General features: G+C 39.3%; 2 protein-coding genes across 7 annotated transcripts in view; one reads left to right on the forward strand and one right to left on the reverse strand.

Moving 5' to 3' along the window:
• HADHA (hydroxyacyl-CoA dehydrogenase trifunctional multienzyme complex subunit alpha) overlaps positions 1 to 1,520 on the reverse strand; it is a 45,335-nt gene extending 43,815 nt beyond the window's left edge. Inside the window, exon 1 of the mRNA XM_055327110.1 lies at positions 1,373 to 1,520. Within this exon, the coding sequence (XP_055183085.1) occupies positions 1,373 to 1,439 (67 nt within the window). The 5' untranslated portion in view covers positions 1,440 to 1,520. The remainder of the gene's footprint in view (positions 1 to 1,372) is intronic.
• Positions 1,521 to 1,711: 191 nt separating this feature from the next.
• HADHB (hydroxyacyl-CoA dehydrogenase trifunctional multienzyme complex subunit beta) overlaps positions 1,712 to 22,628 on the forward strand; it is a 42,617-nt gene continuing 21,700 nt past the window's right edge. Inside the window, exons 1-5 of one of the 6 annotated variants that reach the window (XM_055327111.1) lie at positions 1,712 to 1,834; positions 8,783 to 8,857; positions 8,967 to 9,011; positions 15,028 to 15,127; positions 19,760 to 19,804. In XM_055327111.1, coding sequence (XP_055183086.1) covers positions 8,791 to 8,857; positions 8,967 to 9,011; positions 15,028 to 15,127; positions 19,760 to 19,804 — 257 coding nt within the window. In that variant the 5' untranslated portion in view covers positions 1,712 to 1,834; positions 8,783 to 8,790. Of the gene's footprint in view, positions 1,835 to 1,873; positions 2,020 to 2,042; positions 2,185 to 3,028; positions 3,148 to 8,782; positions 8,858 to 8,966; positions 9,012 to 15,027; positions 15,128 to 19,759; positions 19,809 to 22,628 lie in introns of those variants that run through there. The other 5 variants (XM_055327114.1, XM_055327113.1, XM_055327112.1 and 2 more) reach the window with 5 other exon arrangements.

Consider the following 22,628-nt stretch of genomic DNA (forward strand, 5'->3'; position numbering starts at 1 on the left):
AGATGAGGAAAATAAAGCTCGGTTAGGCTAAGGTATTTGTCCAAAGTTACACAGCTAGTGACCAGAAACCATATGAGCTGACTACCGGCTCTGTGTTACACCAGCTGCTAATCCGTGAGAACTACCTTAATACCAATGCAGAGGCAAGTTCAAATATATACATTTGATTGTCATAAAACCTTAAATCATACATGTGGAAAACAGAAAGCAAAACTGTAAGGTAACATGACCAAATGCTAACAGTTAACTCTGAGTAGCAAGAAAATTGGTGATTCTTTTTTCTTCACCCTTCCCCAAGTCTTTCCATTTACCTTGTTGGTAATATTATGATTGGTATACACACACACAGCATTCCTGTGGAAACTGAAAACACTGCTGGAGATAAAGAAGCAGAAAAAGACTGAATTATCCAAAATTAATCCCTTAGCGCAGGCTCCAGCTACCTATCTACAAAAAAGCACACCACTCTAGTGGTTTAGGAAAAAGGCACATGACAAATTAAGATTCTAATTAGAAGCCGGTATTCACCCCCCCCTTTAACCCTTTCACTGCCAGTATGAAGAGAAAAAGATAATATAGGTAATGCAGAGCGGAGTTATTTTCAGAAACAGAATTAGTTTAACTTATCTAACATCATTTTATCCCTTAAGGTAAAAGATAAGGTATCCCTTATCTTTTTTTCCATCACCCTGCCCCCCCCCCCGTTTGTCCACAGACAGGCCAGCGATTATGTATGTATTTAAAAAAAAAAGTTTCTCCTAGCACGTTGCAGAACCTCCTTCCTTGAAATTTACCATACTATATACATTCACACTGGGATCACGGGAACTGCAGCAGTCGGAGCTCCCTACTGAAATGTGGTATTAGGTACAAAAATGGTTCTGGGGGAAACGAGCGGAGTGTAGCAGTAATTTTCAAGGCTGGCTAATTCCACCTAGAAAGATTTCAAGACAGCTCTGGCGAAGGGTACGGTGCTGCGGAGCCACAAAGATGTGACAGACGGGACTGTCCCAATCCTCCTGCTCTAGGGTCCAGGTCCGAAGCCACCGTAAAAGATTAAGAGGGGCGTGAGGCCCGGAGCGCGACGGGGAGACTCGCGGAAGGTCCTAGAGCGGATGGACGGCTCTCAGGCCGGTCAGGGGTTACGGAGCCTGAAGTCGCTGCAGGATTTGGGAGCAGCGAGAGAGGCAGTGTCCGCGCGACGACACAGGAGGTTGGGTCCAAGGGCGGCATCCTTTCTCCCCCACTCAGGGCTGGGTGGCCGGGCGGGGCGGGGACGCGACAGCGAAAGGGAGACGCGGCTCCGGGGCCCCCTCAGGCTCCGCGAGAGTTTTGCCCGGGGCTACCGGGCGCTCCCAGCCAGGCCTCTCACCTGGGCAGCGGAACATCCGGGAGGCAGTGGCGCGGCCGAGGCTGCCGATAGCTCGGGAGGCCACCATCTTGAGCTGAGGAGGACGAAAGTGTAAAGCGCTCAGGTGGGGGCTGCCGAGCGGAGAACTTCTCCTCCTTAGCCTGGCCCTAGGCAGGCGCCCGACGTACTGCCTGACTAAAACCCCCGGTGCGGAGCTGCCGCTGGCTCCTTGCCCTGCCGTTCGCTTCCGGATAACGGGGCCGAGAAGACGCTTTCTCCTTTGGAAGGAAGGAGGACGAGAGAGGAGGGGGCGACGTGTCCGGTTTTCCAGACAGGCGGCCGGCGGGCAGCCTGCGGAGTTCGAGGGTGGGGCGGGGGCGGGGGGGTCCTTTTGGGTAGGACCCGCCCCTCCGTCACGTCTAGTCCTGGCGCTGGAGTCCGAAGCTTCCGTGCCCGCGGGGAGCTCGAGAGGACGGAGCTGAGGTGAGACGGGGCGTGCGCTGGGCTTTCTGCCTGGCCTTGACCCGAAGGGACAGCCGCGGTTCCTTTCCCAGCTACTTCCCCAGTGCCCGCGGCCGCCTCCCTTCCCCCCCCCCCGGGGAGTGGGGTCTCAGGGGGGGAAGGAGGCCCCTTCGGACAGGGTCTCCGGGACCAAGGCAACCAGGGCAGTAAGTCGGGCTGGCGTTCTGTCTGTCGCTCTGAGCGGCCGCGTCACCCGTGTCTTTTAATTTATCACCTCGAGTTAGCGAGCTGTTTGCCCGTGTGTGTCGGCAGAAGGCGTAGGGCTGTACTGCAGCGAGTGTCGTTGTTTCTCCCGTTTCGGCCGTGGCTAGGTGAGCGGGTGTAGAGATTTAGGACGGCGAGTTGGGACAACCCCATCCCTGCTGCCGACCGGAGTGGGGACTCGGTCACGTGACCTCTGGAGTCTGGAGTGGGGGAGGAGTTGGGCCATTCCTCCGTCGGCGTCGGGAGACCCAGAGCCCCTGAGGGGACCTGGTGGTCATCTCTGGTCCTTGATCCCCGTCGCCCTATAGGTGGATCCCATGAATCAGCGCGAAGTGGGCTTATTTATCCATGGCCACAGGTGGTGGAAATAGGAAAAGAGGCTTCGTCTATTAACTTTTAGTCACGAACTCTTCATTGAGTAATAGCTGTTTTTGCGTTGGAAAGATGGGTTCGAGTCCTTGGAATAATGCGATTGATTCCAAATGAAGCAACGGTCATATGCAGACGTGTTAGAAACTCGTTTCTGTGGCTAAAGGCCATCCTCCTTTTGGCTCTTGACTTTTTTGTTCCTTGTACTCTCGAAATCGTCAAGCTCCATCAGGGCAGAAATGTAGAAAGGTTATGCTTCTTACTGTGGCTTCCATAGAGGGGAACTAGGTACACCCACTAATATGAATAGCAAACATGTATGATCCTCACTATGTTGGCACTGTTCTAAGTGCTTTCTGTACGTTATTCCTCACACCAACCCTGAGTTAGGTACTGGAATGATCTATAATTCCAGATGAATTATCTGTGTCTTAACTCTTAAGACAGAAAGATTAAGTACCTTGCTTAAGGTCGTATAACACGAGGGTAGAGCCAGGATTTGGGTTTAGTCTGGTTCAGTCAGTGCCCTTCCATTACATTGTGTCTTTTTTTTTTTTTTAAGATTTATTTATTTATTTATTTATTTGAGAGAGAGAGAGAGAGAGAGAGAGAGAGGCAGAGACACAGGAGGAGGGAGACTCGATCCCCGGACTCCAGGATCGCGCCCTGGGCAAAAGGCAGGCACCAAACCGCTCAAACCGGTGAGCCACCCAGGGATCCCCTTTACATTGTGTCTTAATGATAGTGTAACAGTGAGCTGTTAAACTCCTCCATTTTGTTTTCTTTTAAGATTTATTTATTAATTCATGAGAGAGACTTAGAGAGAGGCAGAGACACACAGGCAGAGGGAGAAGCAGGCTCCAGGCAGGGAGCCTAAGGTGGGACTCAATCCCAGGTCTCCCTGATCACACCCTGGGCTGAAGGCAGGCACTAAACCGCTGAGCCACTTGGGCTGCCCATCCATTTTGTTTTCATTACTTGGCTAGCACCTTCTTCCTTTTCCTTTCATTCAGATGCTAGCAACTTCATGCAACCTTCCATAGTTCCACACACCCTACTCCAGCGTGCTCTGCTTGAGTTTCCAGGCTTCCCAAATCCTTGAGTAAATATATCTATTTCCTAAAGCTTAGAGCAAATGACAATAAAGGTCAGTCCTCCCATAGAGTAGTTTGCTTGGTCTCTCTTTTGAAGAGACCAATAATTATTTTTAATTAATTATTGACTTAATACAATTTTTCAGAAACTACAGAGAAAATAAATATACCTATAAGTCTACCACCCAGAGATGAATACTATTAGCATTTTGCTTTAAAACAAAAACAAAAAACACACTTTGTGTATTTTTTGGACATTTTTAATGCATTTGCATATTTTATATATTTATATAAGAATATATGTAGATTTAAGTACAACTAGAATTATACTGTACATAAAAATGAAAATGCTCATTGTGGGGATTCCTGGGTGGCTTGGTGGTTTAGCACCTGCCTTTGGCCCAGGGTGCGATCCTGGAGTCCTGGGATCAAGTCCCGCGTCTGGCTCCCTGCATGGAGCCTGCTTCTACCTCTGCCTGTGTCTCCTGCCTCTCTCTCTATGTCTATCATGAATAAATAAATTTAAAAAATCTAGTTCATTAAAAAAGAAAAAAGAAAATGCTCATTGTAACAAAATTTGAGAAGATAGAATATAAAATGAAAGCTCCTCTTTATTCTTCCATAGACTTGTGTCTTACTATACATATTGTTCTGCAGTTTACGTTTTCCTTAAATATATATTGTGGATGTTTTTCTGTGTTAGTATATACACGTATATTACGTTTTATTTTTCATTCTAAACTACTGTAGTGCTTCATGATATGTTTGTAGTATAATTTATTTAGCCATTTCCTCATGTGCATTTAGATTAGTTCCAGAGTTTCACTAATGTAAACAGTGCTACAGTGAACATCTTAAATATTTCTATAGGCCAGAGATCTATGTATGCTACATACACATCTTGGGTACTTCTACAGGTTAAAGACCAATTAGAGGAATTATTGGGATCAGAAGCTCAAAATTTAAATTTTGTTAGATAACTAAAAATTGCCTTCCACCTTGTACTTTTATCAACTGTATATGGAAGTGCCTAAATCCTTTTTTCCTAGAATTCTGTATTAACCATGTTTTTAATTTTTGCCTATTTTACAACCCCACAATGATACCTTGTTTTAATTTTTAAAATGTTTCTGTTGTTAGTGAGGTTGAACATTTAAAATTTTGTTTGACATTTTTCTTTCTAATCATGTATCAGTAAGGAGACTTTAGTCACAGATAACAAAATTCAACTGAAATTGGCTTATTAAAGGGGATGTATTGTCTAACAACTGTAAAGCACAAAGGGAGGGTGGGTTTCAGATATGATTCAATTACAGCTCTAGTTTCCTTTTCTGAAATTCTTGGCTCTGTCCTCTTTTGAGATCAGTTCTATGCTTAGACTAGCATTTTTCCTGTTTGCAAACTTCGGTAGCTGCTCCAAGCCTCAGAAGGAAAGATTTGTGTTACAGAATTCCAAGCAGAAAACTGGAATGTCAGAGTGACTAGATTATTATCCCTAAAACAAGTTGGTACCATGCACAATTGTTTTAGGTCTTGATTACCTGAATGATCTTGGCAAAGTAATGAAATTATTCTGAATGGTTTAAACCCAAGAGTTGGGCTGGATTCAATGCCATGTAAACTATTTATGGCAACTTCATAATGAAATGAAATGGATATTTGGGTGAAAACCAGATTCCACTATAGATCGTTTCTCTTTTATTTGTAACAGTTCTTTATGGGTTATGGATAGTAACCCTTTGTTTTATGTTTTACAAATATTCTCTGAATCTGTTGTTTGCCTTGTAACTTTATTTTAATATCTTTTGCTGTGTAGATATTTTGTGTGTTTATCTAATTAGATCCACTAGTTACTCTTTTCCTTTATGACCTCTGGATTTTGTGCCATATGTTGGAAACCTTTCCCCATATAAGAATATGAAAATATTCTGATACCTTTTTCTAGTGCTTTTATAGTTAAAATATATATGTATAATTACATTAATCATATATGAAATTGAAACATTGCATTTATTTTGAGAATGTACAAACATGTGTGAGTTATGGACCTAAAGTTTTTTCCAGATGATTAGCCATTTCACCAACAAATTCATAGAATAATTCATCTTTTCCCCACTTATTTGAAATGTTGTCTTTTTTTGGAGAATTTTTTTTTTTAAGATGTATTTATTTTAGAGAGATAAGGAAAGCACGAGCAGAGGGAGAGTCCCAAGCAGACTCCATGCTGAGGATGGAGCCTATATGGCTCCATCTCAGAACCCTTGAGATCACGACTGAAGCTGAAACCAGGAGTCAGATGCTTGATAGACTGTACCACCTAGGCACCCCAGGAGAGAGAATCTTAAGTAGGCTCCACACCCAGGGTGGAGCCTGACACAGAGCTTGATCTCACCACCATGAGACCTGAGCTGACATTGAGATTGGATGCTCAAGGGTTGAGTCACTTAGGCACCCCTGAAGTTTATCCATGTTACATACTTAATTTTCTTGCACTTAAGTATGCTTCAGAACTTGCTACATCCTGTTCTGTTCGCTAATTTATTCCTATGCCAGAATTGCACTGCTTAATTCCTACTGTTTTTTTTTTTTTTATTCATGAGAGAGAGAGAGAGAGGTAGAGACATAGGCAGAGGGAGAAGCAGGCTCCATGCAGGGAGCCTGATGTGGGACTAGATCCTGGGACTCCAGGATCATGCCCTGAGCCAAAGGTAGACGCTTAACCGCTGAGCCACCCAGGCATCCCAATTCCTACTGTTTTTATAGAAAGCTTGGGTATCTATTGAAGCAAGGTCCCTCACACCCACCTCTTTTTCTTTATCGAAATTTTGACTATTTTCATGATGTTTATTTTAAGGTGAACTTTACTTAGGGGATTTTTTTTTTTTTAAGATTTATTTTTTAGAGAGAGTGAGGGGAGGGACAGAGGGAGAGGGAGAGAGAATCTCTAGCAGACTCACTGCTGAACACAGAGCCTAATGTGGGACTCAATCCCAGGACCCCAAGATCATGATCTGAGCTGAAACCAAGAGTTGTAGCCTTAACTAAAGGAGCCACCCAGGGGCCCCTACTTAAGGGAATTTGGATCCAAGACTCATGTGGTGTCATATGTAGCTTCTGGAAACAGTGTTGCTCATCTCTTGGGTCAGTTTGTGTCTTCCTGGCTAGAGTCTAGAGTCTTTTGAATATCCCTAGGCTAGTAGTGAGCCTAGAGTTGGGACTCCTTCATCTCTTTTCAATCCACATATTTGGAAAAATGTGATTTTTTTTTTCTTCTTTGAAGTCATAGGACATCCTATGACCCAAGAGAAATTAAACAAGGCTTTTATATCATCTATCATATTTGTGTGACATTACCCCAAAATTTAGCAGATTAAAACAATAAAAATTTATTATGCAGCTTCTGGGGGTAACTTAGCTGGATTGTTCTGACTTAATATCTCACAAGGGTGCAGTCAGAATATTGGCCAGGGCAGTCATCATTTGAGAGCTTACCTGTACTTGAGGATCCACTTCAAGTTCACATGACTGTTGGCAGGAGAGGGTAGTTCCTCACCACATGAATCTCTTCATAGGGTTCAAGATGTGCCAATTGGCTTCTGCCAGAGTGAGTGATTGGAGAGGAAGAACAAGAGCAAAACTGCAGTATTCCTTATAGCTTAATCTCAGAAGTGACATACATCACTTCTGACATGAACCAACTGTGGTACAGTGTGTGTGGGGCGACTATACAAGGATATGAATACCAAAAGGTGGAGATTATTGGCAACCGTTGTGGAGGCTGGGTACCACAGCCTTCATAAGTAAATCTCATCAGCTTTTTTTTTTTTTTAAGTTAAAATGTGTTTCAAAATTCAGAAATTATAAAAAACGGGACAGTGACAAGTCTTCCTTACACCCTGTCCTCTAGTTGCTTAGTTTCCTTCCTTCCTTTTTTATGTCTTATTTCTACTTTCAGGGATATTTTATACAGATACAAGGAAATATATGTATTATTTTTTTCTTTTTTTGACATGAATGATAGTAGCTGTACACTATTTTACATCTTGCTTTTTTCACTTAATACAGGTTGACATTGATTCCATATTGGTACATAACCATTTCCTTATCTTTCATAGCTGCATAATATTTCATGGAGTGGTTGTAGTGTGCTTTACTTAACCAGTTCGCTATTTTTGGTTCTTTTGATATTTTGCTATTACAAACAGTGGTGACGTGAGTTATGTCCCATGTGTGTTAGTAACATCCTAGAAGTGGAAATGTATAAAAAGTTTGATGTAGTTGTAGTTTTGACAGTTAATTGCCCAATTGCCCCCTCTAGGGATTGCCCCAGCTTGGCCTCTCAGCAGCGTTATAGAGGGTGCCTGTTTGTACATACTCTTAATATACAGAGTATATCAAACTTTCCATTTGCCCAGGTCAAATATTGTATCTCTGTGTGGTTTCAATTTGCATTTCTTTTGAGAATGAAATTGCACTTCTTTTCACATACCTAAAAGCCATCCATTATTTCTGTTTCTATGAACAGTATGTTTATGTTCTTTGCCCATTTTTTTCCTTGCTGATTTGTAGGAATTAATTTTTTAAGAATTTAGAGGAACAATTAGTATATTTTAAATATTTTTAATATGTAGGGTTTTGATATTTTTTTTATTATTTTGAAACGAAAGCAAGCCTATTAAGTAGCAAGTACAAAAAAAAAAGGAGCAAGTGCAATACATAAATTTTTTTTCTAATAGCATTTGGAAATAAGCTGCTAACATGACGCTATACCACCTCTGAACACTTGAATGTACCTTCCCTCACCTGTGAACACTGCACAAGGCATTCTTCTTAATCACAGTACAGCCTTCAAAGTCTGCAAATTAACATTGGTGGCTTCGTGGTCATGTCCAGCAACCTCTCTACTCCTTTGGCTGTAGAGAAGAACATAAATTTGGAGCTGGACTGCTTGGCTTCCCATCCCAGCTCTGCCTCTTACTGGCTGTGGATCTTTGGGCAAATCTGTATGCCTCAGTTTTCTCATCTCTTACAAAGAGTGTAATAATAATGTTTAAAATAGTGGTTGCACGTTATGAAAGCCATGTCAATGTAGCTATAAGAATATCATTAGAGGAAGGATAGTTGGTAATACCTTAAATTTTATAGTACTTTATAGACATCATGGATAAGATTACCAGAAATCATGGACTATAAGCGACAAATTGTTCAAATAACCCAGGATATGTTTTTGTTCTCTTTTCAGATTTCAGAATGACTTCCATCTTGACTTACACATTTAAAAATCTTCCTAATGCATCAAAATGGGCCCTCCGATTTTGTAAGTTTAATTTCTTCTTTCTTTTTGAAGCTGAGACTTGCATTTATAAGCTTCTTACACAGGCATTGAGTTGTACTGCCTTTTGTAAACAATTTGTTTTATCTTCTAGCTGTAAGACCTCTGAGCTGTTCCTCCCAGCTACGAGCTGCCCCAGGTACAATAATTTATAAAACTAACATTTCTGGCTTAAATGTTAGATTCTAGAACTGTGAATTCTGAATAAAAAACAAGACTAATTTGCAGATTCTCCCTTTGTTATGAGCAACAGGAACATCACAATTGCCTTCAAACTAAAACAATATAGGGCTTACTAGTAATGATGTTGCACGGTGCAGGGTTGACAGGAGGCTGCTGCTGGATTCATGGCAGTTTCATGAACCTTGCCAATCAGCTTATTCATCTGTTAGTCCTGGAGATAATTACCATACAGACATTCTTGAGGCAAAGTTAAATTTTTAAATTTACAATTAGTGATAGGCTTCTCTGTTAATGACATCTACAAGAGAACCCACTCCTGAAATGTGGGTGACTGGGGAACTAGTTAATTAAAAAATGTTGTTTAGTCAATATGAAATGAAAAAGTAGGGAAGTGTGTTGATTTTATACGATCGTATTGACCCTTGACAAATGCAGTGTAGATATGTATCTTGTAGGTGGTATCCCCATTGTAAGTATATAAACCTGCTATGGGTACGTATCTTCACTGGCCAGAGCTGAAAACACTTTGACATGTTCATGCCATCATTCTCTTTGCCTGAGTCCTCTTTTGACCTATGACTTACGATTTTGGATTTATTATGGTATTTCTACTTGGATAGTAGCTTGATAGAAAAGCCCTTTACCAGGTTTCAGAAGACCTCTGTTGCAATTCTGTCTCTTTCTGGGCACTGTGGCCTTCAACTGTCACTTTAATTCCCTGTGCTTTAATTTCTTTGTCTAAAAAAGAATAATAATTCTAGTCTTGTTAGCCTCAAATAGGAAGATATCTCAAAGCACTTTGAAAAATAAACTCAATATAAGATGATATTTCTATATTTTATATACAGTATATGGTCAGAAATCTATTGCCTCATCCCACCTAGCAAAGTTTCATGTTGTCATGTAAGATAGATTTTTCTGGCCTCTAAATTCTAGCTAGCATATGGATTTGTCTTAGTCTCGTGAAGAATAATTCCTTACTGTCTCATTTACCTTTTCCCAATTCAAGTGTTTGCCCCCCATGCCTTTGCGTTGCAGTCACACAAATGGATGTGATTCTTGACAACTGGGAGAAGGTCAAAATGAATACCAACAGAGGGAGAGCATTTGAAGTATTTTTATACCATTCTTTAACTGTTTTTGTGTTTCTATCACCTCAACTAAATTGCCAGTCCTTGTGAGACTGGAGCCTTTTTATATCCCTGGTGTCTAACAGTGATTTGTTTTTAGCACTAATGAAGATCGTGTGCCAGAAGGCACATGATAAGACAAAGGAATGTGACCAACTGATTTGTGGGGAGGGAGTAGGCATATGCTGAACAGGTTTTATGTTGCAGTAATTTTATAACATAATCCTCTTGAAGCTCATGTGAAATGTCCCTGCTTGACAAAACTCTGGGGATGAAGGATTTAGAATAGAGGAATACTGAATTTATTGATGTTTTCAGTCTTTGGATGGACTGGAAAAGTGTCTGATGAAGAGGCCACTCATATGGGAGGGTACATGTATAAAGCAGAGAGATTGAAATGAGCAAATGAGCAATGTGAGGGACTGGGGGCTTTCTCATCTTTTTTACATGTTGAGGAGGGGGGGATTTCTTTGGGATAGTTAAGATGGAACTAGTAAAGCAGGGAACTCATTAGTAGAGTCAGGAATTTGAATTTTATTTGTAAGTGTATAAAAGGAACATGAGGTACTTGGAATGACATGATGGCATGTCATCTGACTTCCCTTTACTGCTTTATTCTCTCCAAGGTCAGTCACAAGTAATCTGCAAATCTTCTAATTCAGTGGCCTTTTTCCAGTCCTCATTCTCCTTGAGTATTGAAACATTTGACCATCTTGTGCTCCTTTGATACTCTCTGACTTTTGCTGTCATGCACTATTCTCCTGATTCCCCTGCTGCCTCTCAAGTTTACTTTCTGTCCCACATCTGTCTGCACTCTGAATGGAGGAAGATCACAAAGCCAGGTGTCTTTAGTTGTGAGTAATGGACTCACTCAAGTGAAGAATAAGAGGCCTTGAGTGTACTACAGCTGGAGGAGGCGTTAGGAACCAGACAGCTCTAGGGGGCAGCTGCTTTTGTCTTTCTCCTGGCCAGATGGTATGTTGCTTTCCTGCTTTATATCCTTCTTCACTCTTCCTTCTGGCTTCTTTGCTCACTCAAGGTTTTTGCTGCCCTATAAATGGCTTATAGGTGACCTCAGTTTGCCAGTACCCTGGTTTTTCCTCATGATATCCTTTCAGCTTCAACTAATTAGTGTTTCTCTTCATGCTTCTTTGCATAGATTGCTAAGAGAATCTGACTAGCATAGCTTATCACTAATATGTAGGTGACGTGGGTCACTGGTTGACCACTCTATGTATTGACTTTTGGTGGTCTAGTATCCACTTGGAGTCTAATCAGCTTTGACTGTGAGTTTAGGGGACACGGTATCTGTGACTGCCTCTTTTTCAAGGACTCCAAGCAGGGCAGCTCCCTCTAAAGGGGTAAAGGATGAGCAGGCACTATAAACTCTGTTTTTCTTCTTTATTCTAAACCGCAAATATTTCCTGGCTCTCCTGTCCGTATTCTACTTCTCTTCAGAGCTTTACCTGTCTAATGGACATACCCTCCTGAGTATCTCTCCATCGCTTCAAAGTTAGGATGTTTAAAAGTGGAATCATCTTTCTTCCCAAACTAGTTCTTACTCTTTGTAGAATGGCTGGGTTTTCTTAATCTCTAAGCTTCTGTTATAATACTGTTTTCCTTTCTTTCCATATCTAATTGGTCACCAGGATACCTAGTCTTCCTTTTTAAAATCCCTTGTATTGGTCCCTTCCTGTCTATTCACACATTGATGCTGCCTTTATCCTGGCTTTTAGCACCACATGCTAAAAGTCCCCTTGCTTATCTCCCTGTACTTTTATGTCCTTCACCAGCACATCTCTGTTACAGCTGCCAGGGAAATCTTTGTGTCCTATTATATATGTCTCCTACCTTTGACTATTATTTCCTTCAAGTTGATTGTGGATGTTTATAATAAATAGTTCTTTATGATCTAATATCATAAAGGTGTGGTTAGGTCAAAAAAGTATACATAACACATAAGGATATGCACATATGTGCATTAAAAGAAAAAAAGTTTGAAGGTATATACACCAAATTAACAGTATCTAACCCAAAGGAAATAATATGGCAGGAGAGGCCATCATGAGGAAATTTAAGGTTTTACTCTCCATGTTTTAGATTTTTTTTTTATTGTCATAGCCATATATTCATGTTTTATTTTTTAATTTAAAAAATTAGAGGGATTGCTGGGTGGCTCAGCAGTTTAGCGCCTGCCTTTGGCCCAGGGCATGATCCTGGAGTCCTGGGATCAAGTCCCATGTCGGACTCCTTGCAGGAAGCCTACTTCACCCTCTGCCTATGTCTCTGCCTCTCTCTCTCTCTCTCTCTCTCTCTCTCTCTCTCGATCTCTCATGAATAAATAAATAAAATCTTTTTTTAAAAAAGCAATCTTTCTCTAATTTTTTATTTTATTATTATTTATTATTTTTTAAATCATGAGAGACCCAGAGAGAGAGAGGCAGAGACATAGGCAGAGGGCGAAGCATAGCGATTTGATCCCACCTGTGATCATGCCCTGAGCCAAGGCAGATGCTCAACCACTGAGCCACCCAGGTGTCCCAAGATTGCTCTTTTTTTATTGAAGTATAATTAACACACAATGTTATATTAGTTTTAGGTGTACAATGTAATGATTCAACAGTTCTATACATTACTGAGTGCTCATCATGATAAGTGCACATTTAATCCCCTTCACCTATTTCACCCATTCCCCGCCCTACCTACCCCTCCTTTGGCAACCACCAGTATGTTCTCTGTATTTAAGAGTCTGGCTTCTTTTTGTTTGTCTCTTCTTTTCTTTGTTCATTTGTTTTGTTTCTTAAATTTCACATGAGTGAAGTCACGTTTTTATCTTTCTCTGACTTATTTCACTTAGCATTATGTACTCTAAGTTCATCCATGTTGTTGCAGATGCCAAGATCTCATTCTTTTTTGTTTGTTTTTAAGATTTTATTTATTTGACAGAGTGAGCACAAACACAGATAGTGGCAGGCAGAGGGAAAGGGAGAAGCAGACTCCCCAAGGAGCAGGGAGCCTGATGTAGGACTGGATCCCAGGACCCTGGATCGTGACCTGGGCTGAAGACGGATGCTTAACTGATTGAGGCACCTATGTGCCCCATTCTTTTTTTTTTTTTTTAAACTCCATTGTGTGTGTGTGTGTGTGTGTGTGTGTGTGTGTGTGTGTGTGTATACACCTCTATTCATTTGTTTATGGGCTTGTAAGTAATGCAGTAAACACAGAGGTGCATATATCAATTTAAATTAGTGTTTTCATATGCTTTGGGTAAATATCCAGTAGTGGAATTACTAAATCATATGGTATTTCTATTTTTAATTTTTTGAAGAACTTTCATATTGTCTTCTAAGTGGCTGCACCAATTTGCATTTCCATCAACAGTACATGAAGGTTCCTTTTTTTCCATGTCCTGGTCAACACTTGTTATATCTTACCTTTATTTTAGCCATTCTGACTGGTGTAGTTTTGATTTGCATTTGCCTGTTGATTAGTGGTGTTATGCATCTTTTCATGTGTCTGTTGCTGTTTGTATATCTTTTTTGGAAAAATGTCTATTCAAGTTCTCTCCCCATTTTTATTCAGATTTAGATTTTTTTGGTGTTAAGTTGTAGAAGTTCTTTACAGATTTTGCTTTTTTTTTTTTTTTTTTTTTTGAGAGAGAGAGAGAGAGAGAACGTGTGTGCAAGTTGTGGGGAGGAATGAAGGGAGAGGGAAAGAGAATCTCAAGCATATTCCCCACTGAGCCTGGAGCCTAACAATGGGCTTGATCTCACAGCTCTGAGATCAAGACCCTCATGACCAAGAGTCAGACACTGAGCCAACCAGGGGCCCCTGCCTTGTCTTTTGCTGATGGTTTCCTTAGCTGTGTAAACCCTTTTTATTTTTATATAGTCCCATTAGTTTATTTTTGGTTTTGTTTCCATTACCTCAGGAGACATATCTAGAAAGATGCTGGTATAGCCAATGTCAGAGAAATTATCGCCTGTGCTCTCTTCGAGGAGCTTCATGGTTTCAGGTCTCACATTTAGGTCTTTAACCCATTTTGATTTTATTTTTGTGTGTGCTGTAAGAAAGTGATCCAGTTTCATTCTTTTACATGTAAGTGTCTAGTTTTCTTAGCAAAATTTGATGAAGACTGTTTTTTCCCCATTGGGTATTCTTGCTTCTTCTGTCATAGATAAATTGAGCATATAAGTGTGGGTTTATTTCTGGGCTCTCTATTATGTTCCATTGATCTGAGTCTATTTTTGTGCCAGTCCTATTATGGCACAAAGGTTGTTCTTTTGATGTTAGAAAGTAGACAAATTAAGTCAAACAGAATCAGGAAGCATTCTAGGTTTTCGTAGGATGGCAATAATCACCAAATGGCCTTAGTTTCTACATAAAAAAGCAAGAGTACTAAGTTTTGTGAAGAGTAGATGTCAGTTATTGGGATTTCTTTATTTATTTTTTTTAGGATTTTTATTTTTTTTTAAGTAATCTCTATACCCAATGTGGGCCTTGAATTTACAACCCAGAGATCAGTCAGCACCCTGGGACTTCATCTGTTAGGGACAGACATGTATCACATTGGTTGTTTTCAGTGTGATAGATTGTCAAACATTTGAGAAAAAGAAACCATTTTCTTAATGGCATGAATACCCTCATCATTAGGTATAATCTCTATATTTACCTTAAATATCATATGGAAACTTGTAAACGCTTAGTCCATTTTTTAGCATTTTGTTTATTGAAGTGATTTGGTAAACGGCAAATGCAACCTGGTGTTGAATAGGTTAAAATGTAGAAAGTCATCTGACTTCATATATTTGAATTAACAGTTCTTTGAACTTTATCTTAAAGCTGCACAGACCAAATCAAAGAAAACCTTAGCCAAACCCAACATAAGGAATATTGTGGTAGTGGATGGTGTTCGCATTCCGTTTTTGCAGTCAGGCACTTCGTAAGTATGAAATGATTGTATTCTTTTCTTCTTTTTCCTAGCTTTATTCAGGTATGATTGGCAAATAGAAGTTGTACGTATATGTATACATTGTGAAATAATTACTACAGTTGGATTAACACATTCATCATCCCATATACTTTTTATTTCTTCTTTTAAGATATTTTCAAAACTGGTCATTGTAAATGTAACCTAGTAGGTAATAGTATTGTTAGTGGACTAACATATGGATAGCATTTTTATGAAGTTAATACAGAATAAATCAAGCCAGTAGTAAAATAATATGGCAAAATTTGTTTTTTATCCTTTATCATGAACAGGCCTAGTGTAGTTTTAAATTGAACCAATCCTATTTTGAAAACCTAGTGTGGGTCCAGATACCTTGGTTGCAACCGGGGTATACTTTCCTTGTGTGGAGATAAGTACATTGTTTCTGTGCTTCTTCACAAGTTTGAATACTGAGGCTATGGATCCACAGGTATTTATAAGGGCATTTAATTCACTGCTTTGGCTTCCTGGAAATGATCAGAATTGCACTTGACAGTCTGGTTCAAATCCCAGCATAACACAGCCCCAACTAAATGGAACCAGAATGATCCTTGATGAGTACAAAAAATTCCCAGAACCAAACTGCTCTTCTCTGTAGACTTTACTTCTCCTTTTCTCTCCCCAAGTGAGGCCCAGTCTGTCCAAAAGCTGATAATGGACTTTGGTAACTAGTTTCAAACTAAATGAAACATTAGTTCTAGTCTGTGTAGATTGTTTTGATATCCATATTTTGAACGAGCAGTCACTAACTTAAAAATGCATTGGGGAATGTTAGGCATCTGCTAAAAATAGTAGGGCCTATCATTATGTACTAATATAGAAAGATCCTAAAAGTAAGTTAAGTGTAAAGAGCAAGGTACAGAGCAGTATATAATGCCATTGTTTGTGGACGATACATACGTACATATACATGTACACACACGAACGGTAAACCTTCTCTTTTAAACATGGTTTAGAATCTAGAGAGTATTTTCTTACAGAAGTAATACTCTAAGTGGTGGTAAAGTTTCTTCATTCACCCTCTTAGTATAGTAACCCATTTTCTGTGTATAATCTTTTGTGTACTGATAAAAGCAGTAAGAGTAAAAATCTGAAGCTTTAGTGGCAAGAAGGTGAGGACAGGGGATCCTCCTTGTACTCAGCAGCAACAGGATAGGAAAAGTTTCATCAAGAGTAGAAAGTTCTAGGCTTTCTTCTTTTTTTGTAAGAGCTGTTATACTACGTGGATGTTTGTTTCCAAGTGTTTTACCAGCTATTAAGAAATGTGAACACACTTAACTATCTCATTTACTTATCATTATAATTATTTTTTTTAAGGTTTTATTTATTTATTCATGATAGACATAGAGAGAGAGAGGCAGAGACACAGGCAGAGGGAGAAGCAGGCTCCATGCAGGGAGCCTGACATAGGACTCGATCCCGGGACTGCAGGATCGTACCCTGGGCCAAAGGCAGGCGCCAAACCACTGAGCCACCCAGGGCTCCCCTCATTTACTTATAATTAAACAGTTTCTTTGGTAATTAATGTTTGCATGAAGTTTGATTTGAGATATTCAGCACATTGGTGTGAAGTTTGGTCCTTTTGTTGTTCATGGTTGTGTTTTAGTTCTTTAGTTTTTAGTTCTATTCAGGATTTTTTTTTTAAGATTTTATTTATTCGTGAGATACAGAGAGAGAGAGAGAGAGAGAGAGAGAGAGAGAGAGATACATAGAGGGAGAAGCAGGCTCCTCATAGGGAGCCTGTTGTGGAACTTGATCCCGAACCTGGGATCATGTCCTGAGCCAGAGGCAGATGCTCAACCGCTGAGCCACCCAGGTGCCCCTCTATTCAGGATCTTAACTGACGAAGAATGTAAGGAATTAAAGTTAATATGGAAGAAAGAAAAAATTTAAGGTAATATTTATATAAAGAACAAAGGTGACAAAAAATAATATAGAGGGAAGAATCTATGAAGAGGACAAATAATTGAGTCACGTAAGTGATATTATGATTGAGATGACAAATAGCTACTCTATAATTGATGATTTTCTAGTGGAAAAAGATCTTTTCCTGCTTAATTTTCAGGAAGGTTGCATTTAACTCGAGTGCTGTTTGAAAGACCAGGTTCTCAGAGGGGAAGGGCATTTGGGAAGCACTCCTGGGAATAGATGCCAGCAGTGGAATTTCTAAGTCTTTTAGTCATCTTGGTAAAGGGGGTGTAGGAACATGAAAATTAAGATTTTTTTTTTTAAGATTTTATTTATTTATTCAAGAGAGGCAGAGAGAGACAGAGACATAGGCAGAGAGAGAAGCAGGCTACTCGCAGGGAGCCATTGTGGGACTCTATCCCCAGATCCCGGGATCACCCCCTGAGCTGAAGGCAGATGCTCAACTGCTGAGTCACCCAGGTGTCCCGAGAATTAAGATTATAAAGTGATAAATAATTTATTGTTTGGACATTTTAAAATTGACATACAATGTTTCTCCAGAATATTCTTTCCTAAATTTGAGGATACTGATTTTACCTTATAAAAGATTTGGAAAACTGATCATTTTTCTGTGATTCAGAGTGAAAATAAAAACATTTTTGGATTTTTAGGTTTTGATTTTCAGAACTTGAAGAAAGAACTTTCTTGTTCAATCCAATGGTTAACTCTTTGACTTAAAGGGAATTTATTTTTAACATTTTTTTATAATTAATACTTTTTTAATTTTTATTTATTTATGATAGAGAGAGAGAGAGAGAATGAGAGAGAGAGAGAGAGGGGCAGAGACACAGGCAGAGGGAGAAGCAGGCTCCATGCACCGGGAGCCCGACATGGGATTCGATCCTGGGTCTAAGGCAGGCGCCAAACCGCTGAGCCACCCAGGGATCCCTATTTTTAACATTTAAATAAACTAAAGAGTTTACATCCAGATCTTGGGTTTTGTTTTGTTTTAAGATTGTATTTATTTGTTTTGAGAGAGACCATAGGAGTAGGGGGAAGGAACAGAGGTAGAGGGAAAAACACTCCCTGCTGAGCAGGGAGCCCCATGTGGAACTCAATCCCAGAATACTGGGGTCATGACCTGAGCTAAGGGCAGATGCCTAACCAACTGAGCCACCAAGGTGCCCCAGGTCTTGGTTTCTAAATACTTTCTTCAATATTAGGAACTAGGGTTTCCTAGAACCTAGACTGAGCTGGAGAAAATACAAGGTGAGGCTGGAGCGTGTTGTAGTGCTGGAAGTGAAGAAGTGCTTAAAAAAAATGGGCATGGTAAAAGGATATGGGGCCAACCTGAAGTAGCTTCCAATAAAATAGAGTGTTACATCATAACCCAAAGAATAAATATTTGTATGAGTTCAATCTGATATAAATAAATGATTGAATAAATACATAAATGAGAGAAGGAACACATCATCTTTACTAAAGGATTTCAGCTAATACATGTAGAAGCAATGAGGAAAATCAGCATTAGAACACCACAGTAGTAATTGGGGCAAGCAGTTACTACAAATGAATGCTAAAATTAGTGAGAAATGTTGAGAAATAAGATATCTGCATAGCTTCAAACTCTCTCCCCCCAAAATATTTAACTACTGTGATGTTTTTACCATATGTCCACAAATCCGTTGTTATTCCTTCCACTAGGAAGTGGAGCTTAATCCTCCTCCCTTTGAGTGATGGCAGGACTAGTGACTCACTTCTATACTTAAATTGAGTACAGAAAGGGAAAAATAGTGGAGAAAACTGGCAGACACTACTTTAACCAAGCAATCAATATAACAGCACTAGTAATAAGTCATATTGCTGTTGTGTGCATTCTAATATGAAGCAATGAGAAGGTCACTTTACCTCCATTGTATTCTTCCCCCAAACCTATGACCCTAGTCTTCCAAGTGTCAAGGTCACAAAAGACAAGGAAGGGCTGAAAACTATCGCAGATTGGAGGAAACAAAGGAGGCATGACAACTAAATGCGTGGATTTGGTCTTGGAACAGACCTGTGAGAGGGCATTAGTAGAAAAACTGATGAGATCCAGATAAAGTTAGCAGTTTAGTGAATAGTCTTGTGCCAAGTGTTAATTTCTTAGTGTTGACTAGTTGGTTCCATAAGATATGAGCATAAGGGGAAGCCAGGTGGAGGGTATTCAGGAGCTCTGTCCTTCTATCCAGTTCTGTCGGAAATCTCAAATTACTTCAAAAAGTTTCTTAAAAAGTCCTGATATGTCCTTCATGTTCCTTTGGGCATTACAAAATAAGTAATATATTTTGAAAGATAAGTAAAAAGAGCTTAAAAGGTAGAGTTTAGTTTTAAATAGCATGTAACGTATGCCCTGTTGAGTACTGACATGAATTACTGTCATATAAGATACTGGCCACACATCTTTGTTAGATTCGTAGCCAGCTCAGTAGAAGTTAAGGCTTGCCAGATTGTTAAGGATGACAAATAGTAGTCATGCTGTTGCTTCATTTGAAATGATGGACTGCCTCAGATAGCAAAGTGAAGTGCATTTGCAGCAGCATGTGTTAGATATTATCTCTGTGTATTTCAAATAGAACAAAAACACTTTTTATTAAAGTTCTCTAGGCTTGTTTTCAGTTGTTTATTTTCTTTCCCCAGATATAAGGACCTGATGCCACATGATTTGGCTAGAGCAGCACTTTCGTAAGTAAATGCAGTTTTTTTTTTTAATTTTTTTATTTATTTATGATAGTCACAGTGAGAGAAAGAGAGAGAGGCAGAGACATAGGCAGAGGGAGAAGCAGGCTCCATGTACTGGGAGCCCGACATGGGATTTGATCCCAGGTCTCCAGGATCGTGCCCTGGGCCAAAGGCAGGCGCCAAACCGCTGCGCCACCCAGGGATCCCCAGTAAATGCAGTTTTATTTTAGTTCTTATTTCATTAAAAGCACTTTCTTTAGTTTTTACATGTGAAACAACATGTTTAATAGAATTTCCATATCTAGGATATATTTACTTTTATGTGGTGAGAAACAAATACTGGCCTCTTCAAGATTTATTTATACTTCATTTTTGCCATATGTGCAGTACAAATTCAGGTAGCTGATAGGTATCAGAAATGTTTATTTTGTGGCCTTGACAATATCTTGGCATGACAATGTTCTTTAAAGAGTGCTATTGCTAGCTAGCCAGTTATAACTCATCACGGTATATAATATATATATGTATATATATATTTGATGCTTATTTTAGACAGCTAATATTTATGTAGAAAGTTTAAAATGAGATCTGAAGATTCATATGTAAAGCAAGTTAGAATGTAAAATTATATGTGGGTTTTGCATGAGATTGAGATGGATGAATAATTTGATGAGAGTCATACAATACGTGGCTGTTTCTGTGGTAGGAATAGCATGTAAAGCATTATCTCATTCATTTTTCATTGATGCCTTGCCTCTGTCTCTTCAACCAACCACAGGTCTTTTCTAGTTTGAAAAAACCTTTCAGTTGACCTTTCTGCCCATCTGGTTCTTTTTCTTCTCTTCCTATGAGACTTTGAGAGTGAATGAAAGCAGCAATTACTTATCTTTTCTTATTGTCCATCTCCTTAGTCTTATAATAATTTTCTCCATTCCTACTGCTCTTCAGTAACTGTACTTTGGAAGCTTCTCTTCATGGTGGCTTTGTGTTCCCTAAATGCATGAGTCTTTTCCCAGGCCTGGGTCTCTTTGTATTCTCTAGTATTGACCTGTGAGCTGTACTTGACCCTGTGATCCTTTGATTTCTTAATACTATGCCTTTGTGATTTTCCTTCCCTCTTCTGAATGATCCTTCTCTACTTTTTAAAAAACTGAGTCTCTTTCTCTTTTTCTTTCTTAAAAGTATTTGGCAAATTTTAATTCTTATAGCATTGCATACGGATGTATGCTTTTCCTTAAAAAAAAAAATCTCATCTACTTTATTATTTTTTTTTAATTTGAAAGACTCCCAAATCTCTGAATTTGACCTCTTTTCTTAGATACTTCAAGTACAGCATATCAAAAATAAAAATTATCAGGGCTCCTGGCTGGCTCAGTTGATAGAGCATGTAACTTTTGATCTCACGGTTGTGAGTTCAAGCCCCATATTGAGTGTGGAGCCTACTCAAAAAAATAAATAAAAATTAAAAAATTAAAAATTATCTTTTCCCTAAAGCCAGCTTGTTTTCCTGTTTCTGATGCTGGCGCCCTTTCTATGATCCCAGACTGATGCTTTGCAAGTTTTTCCACAACTTTTTGTTTTAAAAACTGTCAAATGTAAAATAAAATTGAAAGAATAATACAGTGAACACTTAAGTACCTTCCATTTAGGTTTAATCGTTGTTAACCGTTTTGCCATATTGGTTGTATCTATTGGTTTGAAGCATTTGCCAGTAAGTTACAGACTTCTTGAAACTTCAGCCGGAAATATTTCAGTGTTTATTTCCTAAGAATAAGGATCTTCTCTACTATCCAGGATGTCATTACAGTGGCTAATGATGATCCCGTTACTTCTAATGTTCAGTTCATAGTCAGATCCCCCATATTTGTCTCCAACAATGTCTTTCAGTAGTTTTTCCCCCCCAAATCAGGATCTAGTTGAGGTTCACATTACATGTCTCTTTAGTCTCTTGAATTTAGAATGTTTTCTTCCCCCACCCCCCTCTTCCCTGCCCCCACCTGACAATGACTTTTTGAAAACTAGGCCACCTGTCCCATAGGAAGTCCCATGTTCTGGATGTTTCTTCTTGGTGATATTTTAACTTTTGAATTTCCTGTAAACTAGAAATTAGTTCTAGAAGCTTGATTAGATTCAGGTTAAACATTTTTTTGGTAAGAATGCTTTAAAGCACATGGTATTTTGTCATGTCATTAGGCACAGGATGTGTGATGATGCTAAATCTAACCACTCAGTCATGGTGGTCAGATTGCCAGTTCTTTTGATTATAAAAGTACTTTTTTTTTCTTTTGCAATAGTAAGTAATCTGTAAAGTGATACAGTAGCACCATGTGAATCTCCTGTTCCCCAGCAATCTTTCACTAAGTGGCTTTTGCATTCATTGATATTTTTGCCTGGGCCATTTATTACATTAGAGGTTAAAAATTTGTGATTTTTTTCCTAATTGTGTTACTCCTGACATTTATTGGCTGGTATTTTTCTAGAAAGAGCAATGAAATTTCTTTCTTTCTTTTTATTTATTTTTTTAAGTGATGAGGACTTATGAATTCTTGTTTTTTTTTTTTAAGATTTTATTTTTGTAATCTCTACACCCAATATGGGGCTCATAGCCCCAAGATCAAAAGTTGCATGCTCCACCAACTGAGCCAGCTAAGTGCCCCATTTTATTTATTGTGTTACATACAGCTAAGCTTAATCGTTGTTCTTTTTGAAGGTCACACCTTTTATCTGTGGGTACTCCTTCGAGTTGTTTCTTTTTTTTTAAATAAATTCTAACACTCAGTGTGGGGTTTAAAATCTGAACCCAGAGATCAAGAGTCACATTCTATTT

Source organism: Nyctereutes procyonoides, unplaced genomic scaffold (genome assembly GCF_905146905.1).
Source record: "Nyctereutes procyonoides isolate TBG_1078 unplaced genomic scaffold, NYPRO_anot_genome, whole genome shotgun sequence".
In the NCBI taxonomy this organism is placed as follows: Eukaryota; Metazoa; Chordata; class Mammalia; order Carnivora; family Canidae; genus Nyctereutes; species Nyctereutes procyonoides.